Source organism: Tursiops truncatus, chromosome 4 (assembly GCF_011762595.2).
Source record: "Tursiops truncatus isolate mTurTru1 chromosome 4, mTurTru1.mat.Y, whole genome shotgun sequence".
NCBI classification, from domain to species: domain Eukaryota; kingdom Metazoa; phylum Chordata; class Mammalia; order Artiodactyla; family Delphinidae; genus Tursiops; species Tursiops truncatus.
Window position 1 is genome coordinate 71,421,404 of NC_047037.1, and position 25,615 is coordinate 71,447,018.

General features: G+C 36.5%; 1 protein-coding gene across 14 annotated transcripts in view; it reads left to right on the forward strand.

Annotated features, from left to right (window-relative positions):
- Positions 1-25,615, forward strand: part of DLG1 (discs large MAGUK scaffold protein 1) — a 285,352-nt gene that overhangs the window by 164,361 nt on the left and 95,376 nt on the right. For all 14 annotated transcript variants that reach the window (XM_073804060.1, XM_073804059.1, XM_073804062.1 and 11 more), the window contains 5 exons: positions 1,455-1,624; positions 2,781-2,917; positions 6,908-7,052; positions 19,158-19,278; positions 24,077-24,233. In XM_073804060.1, the coding sequence (XP_073660161.1) occupies positions 1,455-1,624; positions 2,781-2,917; positions 6,908-7,052; positions 19,158-19,278; positions 24,077-24,233 (730 nt within the window). The remainder of the gene's footprint in view (positions 1-1,454; positions 1,625-2,780; positions 2,918-6,907; positions 7,053-19,157; positions 19,279-24,076; positions 24,234-25,615) is intronic.

The window sequence follows — 25,615 nt, forward strand, 5'->3', positions numbered from 1 at the left end:
TGATGTGATGGTTTTCTAAAGTTTTAGGACTAAGGATTATATATGGTCTGTTAAAAACAGTATCTTATTTTAAGGCTGTTCATGCCTTATACAGCTTTTCAGTTTCTAAACTTCTCACTGGATATGATAAGTGGTATATTAATGAAATTAAATATGAAATCAATAATTTGACTTTCATGTAAATGTAAATATTTACTTCCTGCTTCCTGCTATTGGCCTTTTATTTGTGCTTCATGTGTGAAAATTAGTATGTTCCATTTGTTTCACTGGAGAACATACCTATAGTACTAACTCTGAGGTGTCACTGTCTTTGGATATAGAATTTATTTTCTCTAAAAAAGTTAATTAGATATAGAAGTTTATCATGATCACTTTAAATGTTTTAATTGTTTTGTTCCCCATCCCTGCCCAATTTGAGATGACCATCTTTTAATTTGTTTTCTTATTTTTTTTCTACATGAATACCATGCAGTTGAAACTGAGATTAGTTTATTTTTTGGTAAATCAATGAATTAATCTCAATTTTGCTGCTGTGACCTTAAGCTAGTTATTCAGTCTGAGCCTCAGATTTTTTATGTTTGAATCACTGCTCTGTTAGTCATTATCAGGGTGGCCTTGGGAAAGTTATTTAAACTTTGTACCTCAGTTTTTATATCTATAAAATGGGGATATAAATATGTATCTACCTTACAGATTGTTGTAAGGGTTAAAACACTAAAAGAAGTTCCTAGCATGTGGTTAGTGCTAAATAAATATTTGCTGTTTTTCTAAAATATCTTAATTTCTATACGTAATCATACAAATTACAGCTGTCAGGACTTCCCTGGTGGCACAGTGTTTAGGAATCTGCCTGCCAAAGCAGGGGACACGGGTTCGCTTCCTGGTCTGGGAAGATCCCACATGCTGCAGAGCAGCTAAGCCCATGTGCCACAACTACTGAGGCTGCGCTCTAGAGCCCGCGAGCCACAACTGCTAAGCCCATGCACAGCCACTACTAAAGCCTACGCCCTCTAAGGCCCGTGTTCCACAACTACTGAGCCCATGTGCTGCAACTACTGAAGCCCACGTGCCTAGAACCTGTGCTCCCCAACAAGAGACCGCCACTGCAATGAGCAGCCCATGCACCGCAACAAAGAGTAGCCCCCATTCGTCGCAACTAGAGAAAGCCCACGTGCAGCAACGAAGACCCAGACACAGCCCCCCCCAAAAAAAAAATTATAGCTGTCGTTATTATTTAATATTTTTGTATAATGATCTGTTATTTGCACTGTTTCCTTTGCTGGCCCTTGGGAAATGTTTGTATTTATATGAGTTTTTGATACATTGGAATTTAACATGCAGTTTCTTATAAATAATTCTAGTAAATAATTCTCTTGTCAAGAAAAGAAAATTGGCAAAGAGAAAAATTGATATTAAAATTTTAATATTTAATTTTTAATGGTTTTTTTCCTCAGGGTCAATGACTGTATATTGCGAGTAAATGAAGTAGACGTTCGTGATGTGACACATAGCAAAGCAGTTGAAGCATTGAAAGAAGCGGGATCTATTGTACGCTTGTACGTAAAAAGACGGAAACCAGTATCAGAAAAAATAATGGAAATAAAGCTCATTAAAGGTCCTAAAGGTATGAAATAAATCAAACAAAGACAAATTATTAAGTAAGAAATCTCTAAGTGAAATGTAACTATGAAGTTATTTATGACACACATTCTAAGATTAACAATGCTGGTAATCTACAGAACTTAGTGAATTTTTAGAATTTCTGTGTTATTTCTACTGATTTTTGTCTTAAGTAGAATACTATGCAAACATTTTGCAGTCATGTGTAGTGTTGATATTAACTTGTAATCGTTAATCTACTAAGTGCATAAGATGCAGATACACAGGCTAAAAGAAAAAAATAGTTATGAACATGTCATCAGGAGTTACATCTGCAATGAAGACTGTTAGGATGTGATCTGAATTTTGAAAACATGGATGGGATTGAGGATAAATGGAAATATTGATTCTAATTTGTGGCTTCATGGAAAAATGCATAGAGAGCTACAGGTTTGGCATCAAAGCTATGGGATTTATGAATTATTGAAGCTCCTTACTTAAAATTAATTCATAGAATATTGAAAAGAGAAGCAGCATCTGCATTTCTGAAGCTGTTGGTTCTGCCCACCACTAATTTTTTTTTCTCAGTTTTAATCTTGTGGAAGTGTTAAAAGTGTTAGTAAGAAGTGCAATTATGATGGAAACAAAAGTGAAGCAATTTTACACCATCTCTTTGAACTAATAAACAAATGCATTTTACAAAGACACTTTAAGAAGTAACCTGGTTGGGGGTGGGGGGGTCTTGCCTGGTGGTCCAGCAGCTAAAGACTCCACGCTCCCAATGCAGGGGGCCGGGTTTGATCCCTGGTCAGGGAACTAGATCCCATATGCCACAACTAAAGGAGCCTGCATGCCGCAGCTAAAAGATCCCGCACGGCACAACAGAGATCCTGTGTGTCACAACTAAGACCTGGCACAGCCAATTAAATAAATAAATAAATTTTTTTTTTTTTTTTTTTAAAGTAACCTGGGGGTAAAAAGGTTCTCATTTGTAACTATAGGAGCACCTATATATGTAATTGCCCCTGATTACAAAATACTTAGGATTTTTAAAATAGGTAAATAGATAATTTTCTGTTTTAAAAAACATTAGTTTGGTGAAGTTATCACCTAGTTTTCAGTCATTTGGACTTAAGTTTACATATATTGGTGAAATTCTAAAACTAGTGTTTTCCATACAGGTCTTGGGTTCAGCATTGCAGGAGGTGTTGGAAATCAACATATTCCTGGGGATAATAGCATCTATGTAACCAAAATAATTGAAGGAGGTGCAGCACATAAAGATGGTAAACTTCAGATTGGAGATAAACTTTTAGCAGTGAGTATAAGAAATCCATTGTTTTAAAAATCACTTTGATGTCTTTTTTTTCCTGACAGACTGAATTTCTACGTGCCAAAAATGTTTAAATGATATTTCCATGAGTGAATACTAGTCTTGCTTTAGTCAAAACCTGAAAAATGATTCTTTATTTGCCACTACCATTTCCTCTACTAGCTCCCCTCTCTTTTTCTTTCATTCTGTTTAGGGGCTTGGATGCACAGAATTGTTTAGTCATAATCCTTAGGTTCATAACATCATCATCCTTTGTTCATGTGTGACCTTGTTTTTCCCTTTCTTACTTTAATTAATTAATCAATTATTTTATTTATAATATAGTAAAAACTGCTAGTCATTACCCAACCCAAGAACTAGAATATCAACAACTTGTGTTCCTCATTCCTTTGTTTTTTAAAGATTGCTTTATCACATACATATTCCTAAATGTTTTGTTTAGTAGTGTGTGTTTTGAAAATTTTTAAAGGCTATTGTGCTGTATATAGTCTTTTTTAATACTTTTCTCACTCAATATTGTTTTACTGAGACTTATCCATATTGTTGCCTAGAGCTGAGATTTATTCATTTACCCTCTTCATAATATTCTATTCTGGGACTGTAGACTGTATCACAATTTATTTATCCAATCTTCATCAATAACTGTCTTAGTTCATGTTCCCTAGAAAAACAAAACCTGAAGAAAAGCTACTCTGCTAAGGTATTATTGGGAGGTATAACTTCAGAGAAGCTGGAGTGAGTGAAAATGAAAAGTGAGGCAGAGAATGAGGGAAAGCCAATACAATGTATTATGTTTCTGAACTGGCTATAAAATCATAAGAAAATGTAGCTGATTGCTTGTTATGTAGGACAGTCTCCCAGGCAGGCAATGTGGAACTGCTAAACCTTAGATCCAGCCATCCAGGGAAAAGAAAGGATTTTATCTGCTGACGCCTTTTAGTCTCTTGTCTCTTGTTAGTTAGAGTCTAACCCCATGGGGGTTAACTGTCCTAGATTTCTCGACTGTGTTACCCAGCCCCTCTGGACAAATGCTAAGGAAGCCAGTTCCCACACTCTGGCACAGCACTTCCCCGGAACCCAGAAGTCGTGAGAAGAGCTAGAGCCTCGTGGTCTAGACAGGTCAGATGTGGTCTTCTAATATGTTACAGCTCTCACTATGTGGAACACGTCAGCCAAACCCAAGCCCAGCCTTTACTCCAGAAGAGGTTGGAAGAGCTCATAATGTTAGGGGACAATATGAGAGTAGCAGTAGCTAGGACTCTCCCCTAACCAAGCAACCAAAGCCTAGTGGACACGTAGGCTCAAGTGAATCTGAAAAGGCATACAAACAAAGTCTGGTATAGTGGTGATTTGGTCTATCTCCTATTTATTTATTTGCCCTTTTTTAATAGTTATGCTAGGAAGAGCAACTAATTATTTTTGAGTTAATGACAGGGAGGAGGAAGGAACTGTCCTTCAACTGCTTCTCTCTAACTTATCCTCTCACAGCTATGACTTGCCACTCTTTCCCCCAAGCTACAACCAACACTCCCTCATCATTGCATACACCCCCCACCAACACACACCAGTTCCAAACAACCTTCTTTCTCCACTACGTTTCTCACTTTTATTTTTAATTTCTTACATACTGTGTCTTCTTTATCCTTCTTCCAAAATCAATTTTAGGGGTAGGGAGCCAGGAATTCATGCTGATTTACCGTTTAGTTGTTGCCATAATTCCACTGAAATTATTCAGTTCTTAATTTTCACCTTAATTGATGTATCAGGCATTTGACATACCTTCTTCCTTCTTAAAACACTCTTTCCAGTTCGCCTGATAGTCACCCTCTATCTTGCTATTCCTCTTAGCTCACCAGCCATTCCTTCTCGTTCTCCTTTTCGGTGCATCTTCTCCCTAACTTCTAAACATTGAAGTGATCCAGGACTCAATACTTGAACATATTCTCTTCTCTCTTTGATAGGTGGTCAAATAACTTACTGGGTCTTATTGTACATGATAGTAATAAGTATTGTTTTCTGAACTTCAGTCTCCTTCTCTATGTCTCAAGAGTCATCTCAAATATAATATACAGTTGGCTCTTTGTATCCGTGGGTTCCACGTCTGTGGATTCAACCAACTGAAGATCGAAAATATTTGGTGGAAAAAAATTCCAGAAAGTTCCCAAAAGGCAAAACTTGAATTTACATGACATTTATTTTATATTAGGTATTGTAAGTGATCTAAAGATGATTTAAAGTATAAGGTGAGGGTGTGCGTAGCTTATATGCAAATACTACGCCATTTTACTTAAGGAACATGAGAATCTGCAAATTTTTTTATCCTCGAGGAGGGTGATGGGGGGTAGTGGGGTTATAGAATCATTCCCCCACAGATACCGAAGTACAACTGTATCTAAAAATGAACTTTCAAATCACGGCAACCCACCCCACCTTGCCCCCCAAAATTCTGCTCTTTGCATAATTTTCACATCTCATTAAACGGGAACTTTATCCTTCTAATTTCCCCAAGTCTAAAACTTTAGGATCATTCTCTTTCTTTCCCACTCCACATTGAATCACCTCAGCAAATCTTGTCAGCTCTTTTATCAGTTATCTAATGCTGCATAAGAAAAAACAAAAATTAGTGGCTAAAATGACAACAATTATTTATTTGCTTACACTTCTGCAATTTGGATATGTTTGGCCAGGGTAGCCTGTCTTTATTCCATATAATGTCTACTAGGGTGGCTCAACTAGGGCCAGGGGTCCACCTCCAAGTTGGCTCACATATAGTGGACCGGTTGGTTTTGGCTGTCATCTAGGAACTCAACTGGGGCTGTTAGCCAGGTATTCAGTTCTCCAGTGGGCTGTCCACATGGCTAACTTGAGCTTCTCACAAAGTGGTGGCCAGGTTCCAAGAGGGACATGCCAGAGTGAGCTTTTCCAAGAAGACAGCTCTAATGTGTGGCATTTATTAATCCTCTCTTTGCATCACAGTTACTAATGTCTCATTTCAGGCCATCAGAAGAACAGTATACCACAGTTGTGTATTTCAAAATGCAGCAAGTCCTCACTGTACACAGTAGGGTGGGACCATAAAAATGACCATGCAGTTGAAATCCTGCGAAGCATTATTAGTAATCAGTGGTGAAAGTCAGGATTGTTCTGTGACCTTTAGAAGTTTTCGTCAAAACATTTAAAAGTCTCCTGCAGTCGATTATAAAGTCACGTATTAGGGAAATGGAAAATATACTAAAATGAACATTTGTTTAGTGCACTGTAATTTAAAACACTAGAAACATTTATAGTGTTTTATTTCTTTTTAAAAGAAAATGTTTACCAAAAAGAGGAGCAGTCTAAACCTAATGCTAGCAGAAGAGAAAGGATTAGAACAGAAATTAACAATATAGGAAATAGGACAACCATATTGTCTATGTTGGTAGAGAAGATCAACAAAACCAAAACTTGGGTCTTAGAAAAGATCAACAAAATTGACAAACCTTGGGCTTCCCTGGTGGTGCAGTGGTTGGGAGTCTGCCTGCCGATGCAGGGGATGCGGGTTCGTGCCCTGGTCCGGGAGGATCCCACATGCCGCGGAGCGGCTGGGCCCGTGAGCCATGGCCACTGAGCCTGCGCGTCCGGAGCCTGTGCTCTGCAGTGGGAGAGGCCACAACAGTGAGAGGCCTGTGTACAGCAAAAAAAAAAAAAAAAAAAAAATTGACAAACCTTTAGCTAGACTGACCAGGAAAAAAAAAAATGACTCAAATTTCTAAAAGTAGGAATGAAAGAGAGAACATAAGGGAATACTTTTATTTATGAATAACTCTATACCAACGCATGTAGGTAACTTAGATGAAATGGGCAAAGTCCTAGAAAGACACAAACTACCACTCCTATTCAACATTGTACCGAAGATTATACCCAGAGCAATAGGGGCGAAAAAAATGACATTCCAAGTGGGAAGGAAGAAGTAAAACTTCTGGGATTTTCTTTTAGGTGAATACTGTGTGTTTAGAAGAAGTTACTCATGAAGAAGCAGTAACTGCCTTAAAGAACACATCTGATTTTGTTTTTTTGAAAGTGGCAAAACCCACGAGTATGTATATGAATGATGGCTATGCACCACCTGATATCACCAACTGTAAGTCTGTTTGCTTAAATCTTGTTTCCTTAGATGTGATGTATTTTAATGAAGATTCCCAATATAAAGTTTAAACATTATACAAATATTTTTAAAAGAACTATAAAGCATTTTAACCTAATCATTTTAAAAACCAATTTTAAGTCAGAATCTTCATAATAATAAGTGGAGATGGCTTTTTCACCTTTTCATCTGTAATTTCATAGCAGTAATTACTTTTAACATTTAAGGCATTGATTCTCAAACTTTTATATAAGTAACAGTCACCAAAGGTATTTGCAAGTAATGTGGCTTCTTATTTTGTTCTAATAATTTTTGGATGGAGCACAGAAATATACTTTAGCAAGCAATTAATTCTTTTAACAAGCAGGGCAATTCTGATGCTTCTGATGCTGCTGGTTCATGGGCTGCACTTTGAGAAACAGTAACTTAAAATATTTGTAAAACCTGGGCTTTTCTATACTCTCAACTGTGTGAGCATAGATATTATCTTTGTACTTCAAACTCTTAGTGTATTACCTAACTCTGTTTGTGCACAGTACAATTGTATTGCCTAGAAATGAACTGTAATGAAAGTACTTATAATTTTAAGTTTCCTATTTGATTTTCTTTTTTAATGTACAAGCCGAGATGAGATTTAAATATATTCTTAATGTGTTCATGTTGTTTGAAAAATGAAAGTTTTATTTGTTTGGTATGTTGAGTCAATACTAGAATCATCCATGTGTAATAAAGATCATAAGTGTACTCTGTAATCTGCTTTTCCAAGTTTTCCTTTTTTAAATTGTAGAATTTTAAAGATATTTGTGATTTTGTGATTTTGTAAGTGGCAATGTTTCCAGTTTTAAAATGTCAAAAAGTTCATTACAATCATTAATCATTAGAAGCTAAATACAAATTATATTTTAAAGTGTATATATACTGTCCTCCAGTGATGCATCTTCATTATCTGCTCATTGATTCATTAATTACTCAAGTATAGCTGAATTATTCTCTTAATAGTATTCAGTCTTTTTAATGGACAGAAATGATGTCTTATACATCATTTGTGTCAGAAAAGAACTTTACTACTTGTTTAAAGTTCTTCCATATATTTGGTCTTTCACAGAAGCTTTATATAAGGACTTGATGTATTTTATTTGTTATTAGGAGATGCAAATTCAATGATGAGCTCTTTTATTCACCAATTTAAATATTATTTATTATGCTGCTTTATCTGTTCAAGACAGCTATGTCCCAGTTGTTCCACAGATTGAGAGTTGGCATCCTGATTATGGCCAAATATACAAATAGCCAGGCTGCTTCTTAAAAATGTGTTGAACTGGAAAAAATGTTACTTTTTATTGAATTATCTCTTTTTATATAAAATAATATGACATTTAAAAAATGGCAGAGCTAGTCCTAAAGAGTAGTAAATAATGATTGTTTTCCCTATAGGCATATGTAGAATATTTCGTCCCTTTTTTTCCATCTGTTATTAAACTAATAGAATATTGTGAAAAAGTTGAAGTTTACCATGCTAGTTCAACTTCTGTTCTGTTTCTCTTCTTATGAATTTTGTTGTACACTTAACAGTCCATGCTTATACTATAGACGCAATTCATAAGTAACTTATTATGTGTGTTTTAAAAAGCATTTGTATTTGAAAACTTTTTGCATAAATGATTTTTACCTGTCAGCTCTTGTGAAGCCTCTTGCCATCAGACTATTCAACTTACCTGCCTGTCCCTTATGTTGTTAGTCATGTAGTTTCCTCCTCATCAATCTGGCTTTAGTCACTGAAGATTTTAGTGTCAGGTCCATTGTCCTTTGATACACATTCACATTGTCATTCTTAGTGATGTCCAGGCAAAATGCACACTGATTCATTCAACAACCTGGCTTCTTTGTTGATCTCCTTCTTTCTAGCTCTCCTGCCCTCCACTCGAACTCAGATACTTGGTTCCAAGACAATAATTTAGATCTTATCATCGTCAATACCTTCACCACCTCCAAAATCTTGATTTAAATCATCCCATTCTCTGACTACATCCATCAGTTTATTTACTCCTGTTCTAACAATTCATTCTCATTTTGACCTTCAATCATTTGACACCATTACTTGGTTGTCCCCTTGTGTTTCTACTTGTCTGCTTTTTTTTAACTTAGCCTCCTTGGTTTGTCGTGATATTCACTTCATTGCATATATCTTCTACTTTCTTGCCCTCTCCATCTTCACTGGCAGAATCCCAACCCTGGTTCAACCTGCTGTCTTCATCCATTCCTGCTCCCTAAAAAGCAGAACATGCCTAGAGAAAAGCACAGAATTGTAGTTTAAGTTATGACCATAAATCTCAGATGGGGTCACACTCCTATAGCTGTAATCCACATATGGATAATAGACAAAATATGGTACCCAGGAATAGAAGGAGGTTTATTACTGAAAAAAAAAAAAAGTTCATCGGATCTGATAGAGAACATAGTTTCTTTGATGATATTAAAATTCTCATGCTTTTGCATTTATATATCTTTTCACTTTTATATTCTGTTCAGGTGGAAGGCCTTGTTAAACTTCTGATTTGGCCACTGCTCTCTTCCTGCTTTTACTTTAAGCTCTTCCACTTGGCTTCTTTCCTAAACTTTGGAGGGTTTGGGTCATTAATCTTGGTATCTAAGGACAATAATTTAGCCTCCCTTGTTTTGCAGTTCTCTGAGGAATCTTTTTACTTAGGATTTGGGGTATAGGAAATAGCACTGTTTTAACTAATCATTCTTTGGGCAGTCATTTCTTTGACAGGAGCATTAATTTTTAGTTCCTGCCATATGAGATACTATGCCTTACATGTGAGAATGACTCTTTCAGAAAAGGTCCATTGAATAAAGGCACAGTCTGGATATGGTAGGGAAAAGGTACATTTTCTGGCTTGAGCAGTTGACCGAATTTCTTGCCCAGTTGGGTTTTTTTGTTTGTTTGTTTCAGCCAAACTTGATAATGCAGCAAAGAAATTTGAGTAAAAAATCAGTAAACTCTAGACTTTAAATGGCCAGTGATTATAATGGTTCACGTGCATGTCTGTTGCTTTAGGGCAACATGCCGGTTCCCTTGAAAATCACAGATATTCTTACATATCACCCAAGAAAGACTTTGGACTTCAGAAGAGCCATTGGTAGAAAATCCTTTGGCTCAAATGCAGAAGAGTATCTTATATATGAATTGGATGGGAAGAAATTGCTATTGGAGACTGCAAACGTATAAAATCAAAGATGGCTCTGGACTTCTAAGCTCTATACTATTAATAGACATTGTAGACTTTTTCCTTTTTGTATGATTACAGAAAGAGATGTATAGATGCTATCTCCTTTTTTTTTGTTTGTTTTTTTGCTGTCTCCTTTTGATAGCACATAATTGTTTCCAGTACACCATACTTCCAGTCACTACCTACTGTCTTTCACTCAGGTTACTTCACTCATATATGTAACCTATCTGGCCACTGTAGTAATTTGAAGTAATGATCCTTGCACTTTTGTTTTCCCAGTGGGTGTTATAATGCTTTGTGCATAGAAGGCACTCGGTAATGTAGTGAAAGAAGAGATTCATGGTTAAATAATAAATATTACAGCTAGATTTTGAAATGCCTAGTAACTTTATCATAGTTAATACCTCAAGAAAGTTAAATATTGTTTCTATGTGTTACTGATAGTAATGCACATAATTCAGATGTGTTGTGCTTTTGGAAGTTACAACTGAAATGTGTTGCTTACCTGGGTCAGGAATAGCTTTATAATTTTCTGTTCTTAGCTCTCACTAGAATTACAGTCGATGAACTCTAATGATGTTTTAGGGGTTTTTTGGGGGTTTTTTTTTTGCGTTACGCGAGCCTCTCACTGTTGTGGCCTCTCCCGTTGCGGAGCACAGGCTCCGGACGCGCAGGCTCAGCGGCCATGGCTCACGGGCCTAGCCGCTCTGCGGCATGTGGGATCTTCCCGGACCGGGGCACAAACCCGTGTCCCCTACATCGGCAGGCGGACTCAACCACTGCGCCACCAGGGAAGCCCTATAATGATGTTTTTTATTATTGAAATGAACCGATAAATAATGTTTGCTTATTTTTTATTCCGGTTTTTTACCAGGTTTCCATTCTTTTATGGTGCATTAAAAAGAATAATTATAAATTGGGTTGGCAGATCTGAGCTGGTGTCAGGGCATGTCCTTCTTATTTTTAATAGGCTTTATATTTTAGAGCAATTTTAGGTACACAGAAATATTAAGCAAAGGTACAGAAATGTCCCACCTGCATAGCCTCTCCTATTACCAACATCTGCCAGAGTGGTACGTTTGTTACAATTGATGACCCTACATTGCCATATCACTACCCAAAGTCCATAGTATACAATAGGGTTCACTCTTGATGTTGTACATTCTGTGGGTTTGGACAAATGTATAATGACATGTACCCACTATCAGTATCATACAGAGTAGCTTCATTGCCCTAAAAATCCTGTGCGCTGCCTATTCATCCCTCCCTCCCCTCTAACCTCTGGCATCCACTGATCATTTTGCTGCCTCCATAGTTTTGCCTTTTCCAGATTGCCATGTAGTTGGAATCATACAGTATGTAGCCTTTTAAAATCTTAACTTTTTACACCTAAAACAACACAACATTGTAAATCAACTGTACTCCAATAAAAATTAAAAACAAAAAACAAATATGTCATGTTTTACTTTTCATAAAATACATTTTAGATAATTTGATTAACATTTCCAATTTACCTGAAACTCACAAAATGGCATTGAATATATCACATATGTCCAATTGAAATACCCAAATTACACCAAAAAGCCTCAAACTCCTTAAAAACAATTAAAGTAATTAATTAAGCCCTCTGCTGATTTTGTCAAATTTGAGATAACAATTCAGTAAATATTTTAAAATATAGCACAGGCTAAAGTTTTCCATAAACTTTTGAATTAAAGAAGGCCTAGATGTTTGAAAAAAACAAACAAACCTTCTTTCACGTAGTAATGTGCATGAGTTTTTAACTCCTTTGGGTAAATAACCAAGGAGTGCAATTGCTGGGTCGTATGGTATGAATATGTTTAGTTTTATAAGAAACAGCCAAATTGTCTTCCAAAGTGGCTGTACCATTTTGCTTTCCCACCAACAACGTATGAAAGTTCCTGTTACTCCACATCTTCACAAGCATTTTGTGTTATCAGTGCTGTGGTTTTTAGCTATTCTAATAGTTATTCAGCAGTATCACATTGATTTAATAAGCATTTCCTTGATGTCATATGATAAGGAGTATCTGTTCATATGCTTATTTGCCATCTGTATATCTTTTTTGGTGAGGTGTCTGTTAAGAGTCTTTGGCACATTTTTAAATTGGATTGTTTGTTGTCTTGTTGAGTTTAAGAGCTCTTTGCATGTTTTGGCTAAAGTTCATTATCACATATATTTTTTGCAGATATTTTTCTCTGTCTGTGGCTTGTCTTTTCATTCACTAGACAGTGTCTTTCACAGAGCAGAAATGTTTAATTTTAATGAGGTCTACCTTGTCAGTTTTCTTTCATGGATTGTGCCTTTGGTGTTGTATCTAAAACACCATTGCCAAACCCAAGGTAATCAAGATGTTCTCCTATGTTATCTTCTAGGATTTTTATAGTTTGGGGTTTTACTATGTCTGTGATCCATTTTGAGTTAATTTTCACATGGTTTATATCTAGATTCTTTTTTTTTTTTTTTTTTTGCATGTGGTTGTCCAGTTGTTCTAATAACATCTGTTGAAAAGACTGCCTTTGCTCCATTGTGTTTGCCTTTGCTCCTTTATCAATGATCAGTTGCCTATATATGAGTCTATTTCTGGATTCTCTGTTATATTCCATTGATCCAATATTTTCCTTTTCTTTTGCCAATATCACACTGTCTTGATTACTGTAGCTTTTTAGGAGGTCTTGAACTCAGGTAGTATCAGCCCTCCAACTTTGTTCTTCTGTTTCATTATTGGGTTGTCTATTCTAGGTGTTTTGCCTCTCCATATAAACTCTACAATCAGTTTGACAATATCCACAAAATAACTTACTGGTATTTTGATTGGGGTTGCATTGAATCTGTAGATCAAGTTGAGAAGAACTAATAACATCTTGACAGTATTGAGGCTTCCTATCCATGAACATAGGCTCTCTCTCAATTTATTTAGTTCTTCTTTGATATCTTTCATCAGAGTTTTGTAGTTTTGCTCACGTAGATCATTAGATTTATACCTAAGTATATCATTTTAGGGGATGCTAATGTAAATGGTAGTGTGTTTTTAATTTCAAATTTCACTTGTTCATTGCTGGTATACAGGAAAGCAGTCAACTTTATATATTAACCTTGTATAAAGGTTAATATATACAATATATATAATATATCTTTCAACCTTGCTATAATTGCTTACTAGTTCCATGAGTTTTTTTTTGTCAGTTCTTTCAGATTTTCTACATTGACAATCATGACATCTACAAAGACAGTTTTATTGCTTCTTTCTCAATCTGCATACCTTTTGTTTCCTTTTCTTATGTTAATGCATTAACTAAGACATCCTTCACTTGCTCCTAATTTTAGTGGTAAAGCTTCAAGCTCCTCACCATTAAGTATTATGTTAGCTGTAGGATTTTTGTAGAGTATTCTTTTTTTTTTTGGCGGTACGTGGGCCTCTCACTGTTGCGGCCTCTCCCATTGCACAGGCTCCGGACGCACAGGCTCAGCGGCCATGGCTCACGGGCCCAGCTGCTCCGCAGTGTGTGGGATCTTCCCGGACCAGGGCAAGACCCGTGTCCCCTGCATCTCTCAACCACTGCGCCACCAGGGAAGCCCGAGTATTCTTGATCAGGTTGACAATACTCCCCACTATTCCTAGTTAACTGAGAGATTTTCGTATAAATTGATATTTTGGATTTTATCAAATGCTTTTTCTTCATCTATTGATATGATTATGTAACTTTTCTTTAGCCTGTTGTTGTGATGGATCATATTGCTTTTTGAATGTTGAACCAGCCTTGCATACCTGGGATAAATCCCAGATGCTTGTGGTATATAATTCTTTTTATATATTGTTGGATTTGATTTGCTAATATCTTGTTGAAGATTTTTTCCATTTATGTTCATGAGCGATGTTGTTCTAGAGGGTTTTTTCTTATGATTTCTTTGTCTGGTTTTGTTAGGATAATGCTGGCCTCATAGAATGAGGAGGTATTCCCTTGGCTTCTGTCTGCTGGAAGAGGTTATAGAGAATTGGTGTAATTCCTTTCTTAAAAGCTTGGTAGAACTCACCACTGAAGGTTATCATTATGGATTCAATTTCTTTAATAGATATAGGCTTGTTCAGATTGCCTGTTTCTTTTTTGTGAGTTTTGGCAGATTGTGTCTTTCAAGGAATTGGTCCATTTCATCTAGGTTATCAAATCTGTGGGCATAAAGTTCTTCATAGTACTTACTATTCTTTTAATCTCCATGGAATCTGTAGTGATGTGCCCTCTTTCATTTCTGTCTTCTCTCTTTTTTTCTTAGTTAGCCTGGCTGGAGGCTTATTGATTTTATTGACCTTTTCAAAGAACCAACTTTTGGTTTTATTGATTTTTTTTAATCTGTTGATTTCCTGTTTTATTTATTTATTTATTTTTAATTTATTTATTTTATTTATTTATTTTTGGCTGCCATCGGGTCTTCCTTGCTGCATGCAGGCTTTCTCCAGTTGCAGCAAGCAGGGGCTACTCTTCGTTTCAGTGCGCGGGCTTCTCATTGAGGTGGCTTCTCTTGTCGCAGAGCTCAGGATCTAGGCGCGTGGGCTTCAGTAGTTGTGGCGCGCAGGCTCTAGAGCGCAGGCTCAGTAGGTGTGGTGCACGGGCTTCATTGTTCCACAGCATGTGGGATCTTCTTGGTCCAGGGCTCAAACCCATGTCCCCTGCATTGGCAGGTGGATTCTTAACCACTGCACCACTAGGGAGCCCAGATTTCCTATTTTTAATTTCATTGATTTCTGCTCTAATTTTTTATTATTTTTTTCCTTCTGTTTACTTTGAATTTAATTTACTCTTTTTCTAGTTTTATTAGGTGGAAGCTAAGATGATTCATTTTAGATCTTTCTTTTTTTTCTAATATATGCATTCAGCACTATAAATTTCCCTCTAAGCACTGCTTTTGCTGTATCCCACAGGTTTCTTTTTTTTTTTTTTTTGCGGTACGTGGGCCTCTCACTGTTGTGGCCTCTCCCGTTGTGGAGCACAGGCTCCGGACGTGCAGGCTCAGCAGCTATGGCTCATGGGCCCAGCCGCTCCGCGGCATGTGGGATGTTCCCGGACTGGGGCACGAACTCGTGTCCCCTGCATCGGCAGGGGGACTGTCAACCACTGCGCCACCAGGGAAGCCCCTATCCCACAGATTTTGATAGGTTGTGTTTTCATTTTCATTTAGTTCAAAACATTTTTAAAATTTCTCTGGAGATTTCTTCTTTGACCCAAGCGTTATTTAAGAGTGTGTTTGTGTTATTTAATCACCATGTATTGGGGGATTTTTAGCTATCATATTTTTATTGATTTCTAGTTTAATTTCACTGTGGTCTGAGAACGGACATTGTATGATTTCTATTTTTTTTTAATTTGTTAAGGTATGTTTCATAGCCCAGAACATGATCTATCTTGGTGAACGTTATGTGGGAGCTTAAGAAAAATATGTGTTCTGCTGTTGCTGGATGAAGTAGTCTATAGGTGTCCATCATATCCAGTTGATTAGTGATGTTACTGAGTTCAGCTATGTCCTTCCTGATTTTCTGCCTGCTATATTTGTTCATTTCTGATAAAGAGGTGTGGATTAATCTATTTCTCTTTTCAGTCTGTCTGTTTTGGCCTCACATAGTTTGACCCTTTGTTGTTAGGTGTTAAAGATTATCATGTCTTCTTGGAGAACTGACCACTCTATCATTAAGAAATGCCTTTCTTTAATCCAGATAATTTTCCTTACTTTGAAGTCTTCTCTGTCTGAAATTAATATATCTACTCCTGCTTTCTTTTGATTAGTGTTAGCATGGTATATCTTTCTCCATCCTTTTACTTTTAACATATAGGCCTTTATATTTAAATTGGCTTTCTTGTAGACAGTATATCTTGGGTCTTGGTTTTTTGACCCACTCTGACAGTATCTGTCTTGGAATTGGTGCATTTAGGCCATTGATGTTCTAAGTGATTATTGATATAGTTGGATTAATGTCTATGATATTTGCTACTCTTTTCTGTTTGTTACCCTGTTCTTTGCTCCTGTATTTGTCATCCATTTTTTTTCCTGCCTTTTATGGCTTTAATTAAGCATTTTGCGTGATTCTGTTTTCTCTCCTTTCTTAGTGTATTAGTTACATTCTTTTACTTTTTTTTAGTGGTTGCCCTAGAGTTTGCAATATACATGTATAGTAATCTAATTCCACTTTGAGGTAACACTACAGCTTTTTGGATAGTGTGAGTGCCTTATAATAACAAAATAATCCTAATTCCTCCCTCCCATCCCTTGTATCATTGCTGACATTCATTTCATTTATACATAAACATATATACAGACATAGTCGAATACAGTATTGCTATTGTTTTGAACAAAGTGTTATTTGTTAGCTCAATCAGGAATAAGAAAAATAAGAAAAATGAGTTTTATTTTACTTTTGCTTATTCCTTCATCAGTGCTTTTCCTTTCTTTCTGTGTAACTGAGTTTCTGACCTACTAACTTCCCTTCTCTCTAAAGGACTTCTTTTAACATTTCAAAAGGCAGATCTACTAGCAATAAATGTTCCCTCAATTTTTGTTTGTTTAAGGAAGTCTTTATTTCTTTTTCACTTTTGAAGGATAATTTCACAGGTGGGTTTTTTCTCTTAACACTCCACTGTCTTGCTTGAATGGTTTCTGAGAAGTCATATTTAATTCTTACCTTGCACCTCTATCAGTAAGGTGCAGTTTTTTCCCGTGACTTTTTTTAGGGCTTTTCTTCCCTTTTTTTTTATCCTGTAGTTTGAAAAGGATATGCCTAGGTGTAACTTTTCTTTGCATTTAACCTGCTTAGTGTTCTCTGAGCTTCCTAGATCTATGGTTTGGTGTCTGACATTAATTGTAGGAAATTCTCATCATTATTGTTTCAAAGATTTCTTCTATTCCTTTCTCTCCTTTTTCTGCTTTTGGTATTCCCATTACATATATGTTCCACCTTTTGTAGTTTTACCACTGTTCTTGGATATTCTGTTCTGGTTTTTTCCCCCCAGTCATTTTTTCTCTTTGCTTTTCAGTTTTAGAGGTTGCCATTGAGATATCCTCAAGCTCAGATTCTTTCCTCAACCATGTCCAGACTACTAGTAGCTCATCAAAAACATTCTTCATTTCTGTTACAGAGTTTTTGATCTCTAGTGTTTCTTTTTGTTTCTTCCTTAGAGTTTTCATCTCTCCACTTGTATTGCCCATCGTGTTCTTTATCCATTAGAGCCATTAGCACGTTAATCATTATTGTTTCAAATTCCTGGTCTGATAATTCCAACATCACTGACATATATGAGTCTGGCTCTTATGCTTGCTCTGTCTCTTCAAACTGTGTTTTTGCCTTTTGTGTGTCTTGTAATTTTTTCTTGATAGCCAGGCATGACGTACTGGATAAAAGGAACTGCTGTAAATAGGCCTTTAGTAATATGGTGATAAGGTGTTGGAGTGGAAAAGTGTTGAATAGGCCTGTGATTAAGTCTCAGTCCCTTAGTGACCTTGTGCCTCTGCAGTGCTCTTCACAGTGCTTCTCAGTATTCTCCCCAGTTCTGCTCCCTTAGGACAGGATGGCTAGAATTGGCTAGATTTGGTTATTTCCCTTCCCCCAGCTCTGTTGGGCTCTGACAAAACCCCAGCAGGTGAGGCTCTGGTTAAACAGTTTCTTCTGAGGACAGACTGTTAAGAAGAACAAAATGCTTGTAATATATTTCAAAATGGTTCCTTTTCCCCTCCTCCTGCCAGAAGCATGACAGAATTTTTCTCCAGTATTCACTGTGAGAACCTGTAGAGTTCTAGGAGGTAAAACTCACAAAAATGTGGGGCCCCTGATGATGGGGTCCCCCTGGAGTTTTTGACTCCCAAAGTCATCCATACTGAGCCCCCAACAATTTGTTAATTACAGTTCAGGTTACTCTACCCCAGCACTTGTTACCACAGAGATTTCTGCTCTAGTAAGTTGTGATTTTCTGTATTCACCTTTCAGTGTCCTTAATTTGGGGGACAGTGTTTTGCCCTATGACTTCTATCTTAAGCATCTAAAAAGGGTTGTTGATTTTTCAGTTTGTTCACCTTTTTAGTTGTTGTTAGGACAGAGTAATGACTCAAAGCTTCTTATATGCCAAGCTGGAAACGAGAAGTCCCTCAATTTATTCTAAAACTTTGTCAAGCATAGCTTTTTGCAAAGCTTTCGGTTTTCGTTATTCACAATCAGATTTTGAGTATACAGTTGATCATTGAACAACATGGGTTTGAACTATGTGGGTCCACTTATACGTGGATTTTTTCAGTACGTACTACAGATCTGCGGTTAGCTGAATCTGTGGATGCAGAACCATGGATATGGAGGCCCAACTATAAAGTTATATGTGCATTTTCAATTTTTTGGAGGGTCAGTGCTTCTAACCCCCATGTTGTTCGGGGATCAGCCGTATATACTTTCTAAAAACATTAGTCTGCAAAATAACTTCTTAGAAGAATAAGGTTATTGTACTTAAGACTGATTTGGTTCAGTCTTTCCTATGACAGTCTTTTGATTAATCTTGCCTGGATTTCATTGTGCAAATCAGTTACTGTAACTCCAGTTACTGTAAAACTAAACTCCTTTTTAGTTCTGTTTTCTCAGAGAAACCAAATGGAATAAGTTTGCTTTACTGATCTGAATTTCTAAGCTAGTTTTTACCTGGAAACTTGAGCTTCTCTAATTTTTTTACCTAGTAAATAAATTTTCTCTACCAAATTCTATTATATAAATGAGCGAATATGAATTATACATTAATTAACTTTGAAACTGATAATCCACAAATGTGGTACTAAATGGTATGTTTCCTTTTTCAAGTGTTTTTTTACTTACTTTATTTTGAAGCTTCTTCTCAGCCTGTTGATAACCATGTTAGCACATCTTCCTACTTGGGCCAGACACCAGCATCACCAGCCAGATATTCACCTGTTTCGAAAGCAGTGCTTGGAGATGATGAAATTACAAGGTAACGAACTGAATAGTCATCCTTCTTACATAAAGCCAACTATTAGATGGAGTTAGAGTTAGCCAACTAGGATAGTCACAATTTTCAGGACTAATTTTATTAACAGGTAATGAACCTAAACCTTATTTTTTTTTATTGGAGGGTTCATTGAAGGGCCATAAGTGTAAAAATATATTAGAGGGCTTCCCTGGTGGCGCAGTGGTTGAGAGTCCGCCTGCCGATGCAGGGGACACGGGTTCGTGCCCCGGTCTGGGAAGATCCCACATGCCGCAGAGTGGCTGGGCCCGTGAGCCATGGCCGCTGAGCCTGCGCGTCCGGAGCCTGTGCTCCGCAACGGGAGAGGCCACAACAGTGAGAGGCCCGTGTACCACAAAAATATATATATATATATATATTACAAATAAATCACTGCTTTTTTTTAGTGTTGCTACTTATTCTGACACCTAAAATTTACTTCCATCTAACATTACTAACATTACTCACTAACAGTTTTTTAGATTAACTGTCTTTTTTTTTTTTGCGGTACTCGGGCCTCTCACTGTTGTGGCCTCTCCCATTGCGGAGCATAGTCCAGATGCGCAGGCTCAGTGGCCATGGCTCACGGGCCCAGCCGCTCCGTGACATGTGGGATCCTCCCGGACTGGGGCACGAACCCGTGTCCCCTGCACCAGCAGGCAGACTCTCAACCACTGTGCCACGAGGGAAGCCCTAACTGTCTTTTTATTCCCCAAAAAACTCTTTTATCTAAGTGGGAAAAAAAGTGAAAAAATATTTTAGATCTTTTTCACATTATTCAACATAGTAATATGATAATATGTTTGAACAGTTTGCTTTATAGCTTTTGTAGAAGTAAATTATGTAGTAGTATTTCATATTATAGCATTTAATGTTAAAATGTATGACAATTCATGTCATTTTATGTTTTTATTAACTGTATTACTGTTAGCATTATTATTTTTGAACCTTTATAATTATAATTATTCTTTATTTGTTAGACTCCTGACTCTAAGCAGTGATCTCTTAAATGTCAGATAGGGGTGTTTGTCTTTGTCCTCTTCTTCAGGAGTTAGCAATATTGAGAACTTAATTTAATAGGTGCTCAGTAATTGTTTTAGGATGAAAATTACTGGAAAGAATAGTGTTTGTGATTATATGTTTGTGGTGTGAATTCTCAAGGCTGTTAATCTTTAGTCTGTGCTAGTATACTGACATATCATGGTCGTTTTATTGCTGCTGTTATTTTCTAATACTGCTTATTTATAGAAGTAAAGAGGAAGTAGTTAATGGCTTATCTAGTCTTTAATCAGCATATTTTTCAAATTAAAAATATGTCATATTAACATCTTGATTGCTGTTCCCCATCTTTTTTCACTACATATCTGTTGTCTAGAATATTTGTTGGACTCTGTAGTATTACACAACAGGCCTACCTGTTTTCTGTATTCTTCTGTAAAAATCAGGCAGTTGATTATTGAATATGTCTTCCTAAATGGTGAGTGTTTTATCACTCCCTTTTGATCATTATACTCCTTTGCCCAGATAATGAAGTACAGATATCTTTACTTCATATTAGAAGTTCTCCACAATTTAACCCTAAACAATTTTTCAGAGATTATATCGCATTACCAATAAAAAGAGAAAATAAAAGAAATCCCAACATACAAACAGTTAATAATTCTAAAGTTCATTTTTTAACAGCTTTATTGAGATATGATTTACAAACCATACAGTTTACCATTTAAAATGTACAACACAGTGATTTTTAGTATATTACATTATAAATTTTTTAAATTGTGGTAAAATATATATAACATAAAATTTGCTATTGTAACCATTTTCAAATTGCGATTCAGTGGCATTAATTGCATTTATGATGTTTATGACCAACACCACTATCTTTTTCCAAACCCTGTTCAGGACTTCTCTGCTGATCCAGTGATTAAGACTTCACGCTTCCCAGCTGCATAGCACAGGGAGATCAGCTCGGTGCTTTGTGACCACCTGGGAGGGTGGGAGGGAGACGCAGGAGGGAGGAGATATGGGAATATATGTATATCTGATTCACTTTGTTATAAAGCAGAAACTAACACACCATTATAAAGCAATTATACTCCATTAAAGTTTTTTTTTTTTTTTTTTTTTGCGGTATGTGGGCCTCTCACTGTTGTGACCTCTTCCGTTGCGGAGCACAGGCTCCGGACCCACAGGCTCAGTGGCCACGGCTCACGGGCCCAGCTGCTCCGTGGCATATGGGATCTTCCTGGACCCGGGCAGGAACCTGCGTCCCCTGCATCGGCAGGCGGACTCTCAACCACTGCGCCACCAGGGAAGCCCCTAAAGATGTTTTTTAAAAAAAAAAAAAGACTACGCTTCCAATGCAGGGGGCGTGGGTTTGATCCCTGGTCAGGGAACTAAGATCCCACATGCCGCATGGCGCAGCAAAAGAAAAGAAACAAACCCTTTTCATCACCTCAGACAAACTCTATAACCATTATGCAGTAATTCCACATTTCCCTGTTCTCCCAGCTCCTGGTAGCTTCTAATCTACATTTTTTCTCTCTGAATTTTCATATTCTAAATTGTTCATGTAGTGGAATCTTATAATACTTAACCTGTTGTATCTGGCTTCTTTCACATAGCATAATGATGTTTTCAAGATTCATACATGTTGTAGCATGTATCAGAACTTCATTTCTGGTTATGGCTGAATAACATTTCATTATATGTATGTACAACATTTTGTTTATCCATTCATCTGTTGATGGACACTTGGGTTGTTTCCACCTTTTGGGTATTGTGAATAATGCTGGGATAAACACTGGCATGCACATATCTGCTTGCATACCTGCTTTTAGTTCCTTTAGATACATACCTAGAAGTGGAATTACTGGGTCATATGGTAACTATGTTTAGGTTCATGAGGAACCACCTAACTGTTTTCTGTACCAGCCACCCCGTTTTACATTCCCACCATCAATATATGAGGATTCCAGTTTCTCCACATCTTCAGCAACATTTGTTTTTTCTCTTTTGTTTTGTTTTATAGCCATTGTTATAGGTGAGACGTATTTCATTGTGATGTTGATGCATTTCCCTAGTGCCTAATGATGTTGAGCATCTCTTCAAGTGCTTATGTTATTTGAAAATTCAATTTATTTTCCTCTGGAAATACTATTGGATTTCAGCAGGGTATTTTTTAATTATTATTTGCTAATGCAAAATTATAATTCATACATATATTTTAATGTATTATAGGAACCCTAAACCATGAGTCCACAATCTAACAAGGAAGTAAGACCAGTATAGTGAAACCTGTCTTGTGCCCCTGATCCTACCCTGCTTCTCCTACATTGCCCCACCAAGTTAACTCCTTTCCTGAATTTTGGATTTACTATTCCCTTTTTTCTTTCATATAGGTGTTTATGTATATATTTCCTAAACAACATATTGTTGAATTTTGCCATTTTTGACAAGAAAATACTCAGTATAATTTTGTTAATCCTGTAAGTGAACTGACAAAGCTGATTAATGATGAATACCTATGTATGACTAGAAAACACACCGCTTTAAGTTTTGAGCAGACAAATATTTAAGAAGATTAATTCCACATTATATGGAAGGATCCCTAAAATACAGTTTTTAGAAATATTTACTTCTGTTAAGCCGTTTGTTACCAAAAGCTTTCTGCAGTGTTTTAGAAAAAGCAAATTAAATTTTTAAAATATTTACCAAATATGATACATTCTAATCTCAAATGATATTCTGTGATTCATCATATCTAAAACAGTCAGCTCTTGGAATTTTCATGGTCTTACTGGAAGATGTAAATGGTTTTCACACAATTATGTATAAGTGGCAGCAAATGGGAAATGTTATTAGTGGTAAGATGTATTCTGATTTCAGAGATTTTAAATTGGGAGTTGGAGGGAACAAAAGAGATGCATCTTAGAATGGATGAAAAGCAGAGATAGGTAGATGAATTGGAGGGATGTGACTTAAGAAATAAAGATATTTAATTACTTTATATAGAAAGTCTAGAGATGGGCATTTCTAACATTTGTGTAGCAAAACTAGGTCCATGGTATCTCTGGGATTCTGCTGGTTATCTTCATGATTGTGATATGTCCAAATCAGTAACAGGATTTTATAGTTCATTCTTTCGTGTGGGAGTGATTTGGAATAAGGAGGGGAACAAATACGCTTTGTATGGGGACAGAATATGCTTTGTCCTTGTTAGAGTCTTTCTTTGGGAAGTGACAGTAAAATTTCCTGTTATTTCTTAGAGACCAGAATAGGGTCATAGCCTCACCTTAGCAAACAGGAGTGAAATTGCAGTGACTGGCATAAGTTATTCATGATTGATCCGTTTGAGAGTAGAAAGGGGGCCTTCCTACCTTCTCTAAGACAAAGGGATATCTGCCTTTTACAACATGTAAGAAGTAGAGACAGTGACTGCTTCTTAGGCAGCGAAGTGTGTGCAACATCAGCTTTTCATGAGTATTATTTTTTGAGTATGCTCTTTATATCATTATTTTTTAATTTCCACATTTTCTCCTTTTTATTTTAGTTTTATGTTTGTTTCTTAACAAGGATTTTTAGCTTCTATATAAAATTAGGATTTTTCCTTTTAATTTCTAGGCTTGGAAAGAATCTCTTTACCCCAGAGTTTAGAAAACTTTAAATTTCATCTGACTTTTTTTATAATATGGAAATATGATTTATCAGCAGGGAATTCTCATTGACAGAAAGTCAAGTTCTCTATATGTTTTAAGGTATTCAATATTTTTTTAATTTTCAGGGAACCTAGAAAAGTTGTTCTTCATCGTGGTTCAACAGGCCTTGGTTTCAACATTGTAGGAGGTGAAGATGGAGAAGGAATATTTATTTCCTTTATTTTGGCTGGCGGACCTGCTGATCTTAGTGGAGAGCTCAGGAAAGGAGATCGTATTATATCGGTAGGATATGTTAATCAAAATAATGTTTTTATTATTTTAACTATGACCTGTTAATTATTAAACCTTTTGTTTTTTATATTCTAAAGTTATGGGAGGTATTTTGGCTATCTTCTTCTAACATTTTACAACTTAATTGTAGAATTACAGTGTTGACCGGGAACATGTTCTGTATGATAGATTTTCTTTTGGTATTTGACTTACTTATAAGAGATCAGTCTTTATGAATGTGCTTGAAGGAAGTATGTATTCTCTATTTGTTGACTGCAAGGTTTTCTGTACGTCTGTTAACTCATCCTTGTTACTTGCATAGTTCATATCTTCTTTATACTTCAATCTGTTATCGCCTTATCTGTTTTTTTTTTTTGTTTTTTTTGTTTTTTTGTGGTACGCGGGCCTCTCACTGTTGTGGTCTCTCCTGTCGCGGAGCACAGGCTCCAGACGCGCAGGCTCAGCAGCCATGGCTCACGGGCCCAGCCGCTCCGCAGCATGTGGGATCTTCCCGGACCGGGGCACGAACCCGTGTCCCCTGCATCGGCAGGCGGACTCTCAACCACTGCGCCACCAGGGAAGCCCAACCTTATCTGTTATTAAAGGAGACCTTTTAAGTTTATCGGAATGGTGGGTTTAACAGTTTTTCCTGGCAGCAATTATTTTCCTTATATCTTTGAAACTATGTTACTATGTGCATCTAATTTTAGAATCAGCATTCCTTCCTGGTGAGTTGAAATTTTTTACCATTAGGTTATGATCCTCTTTACTTGTAATAATGGTTTTTACCCTAGAAGCTATAATGCCTGATATTACTGTGGCTATGCTGACTTTTTTGCTTGATATTTGCCTCATCTTTTCTCCATTTTTTACTTTCAGTTTGTGTCTGTGCTTATGTGGCTATTACCCATACAATTTTAGACTAAAACCTTATCAGTAATTCAGCTGTTCTCCCAAATGACTCAGATTTGGGGAAACCTTAATTATAATGGGGCTGTTTCTAGTATTTTACTTCTGTTTCATTTATATATCCCTCAGACTTAGTCATTTTTCTTTTTGTTTATGAACAGCTAATCCAAGTGTTCTACAATTTTTTGTTCATCATCCTTTCTTGTATCTTACTTCTTATGTGTTTCTCAGCAAGTCACTACCAGCATTGGGACTGGATTCATAGTATAGGACTATCTTGATCACTGTAGAAAATTTAGCTTTTCTAGCTCCCATCCTCATGCTAATAGAACTCCTTAGTTATTTCATAAAGCAAAAATGTCCCTCAAATATCCAAATGCACCTTAGTGGGAGCTCTTAGATTGTTCTTTTAGCAGTGATTTCTTGATAGTAATTACTCTTAGCGTTTACCTGGAACTGTTTTTAATTTGCCCTCACTTATAAAT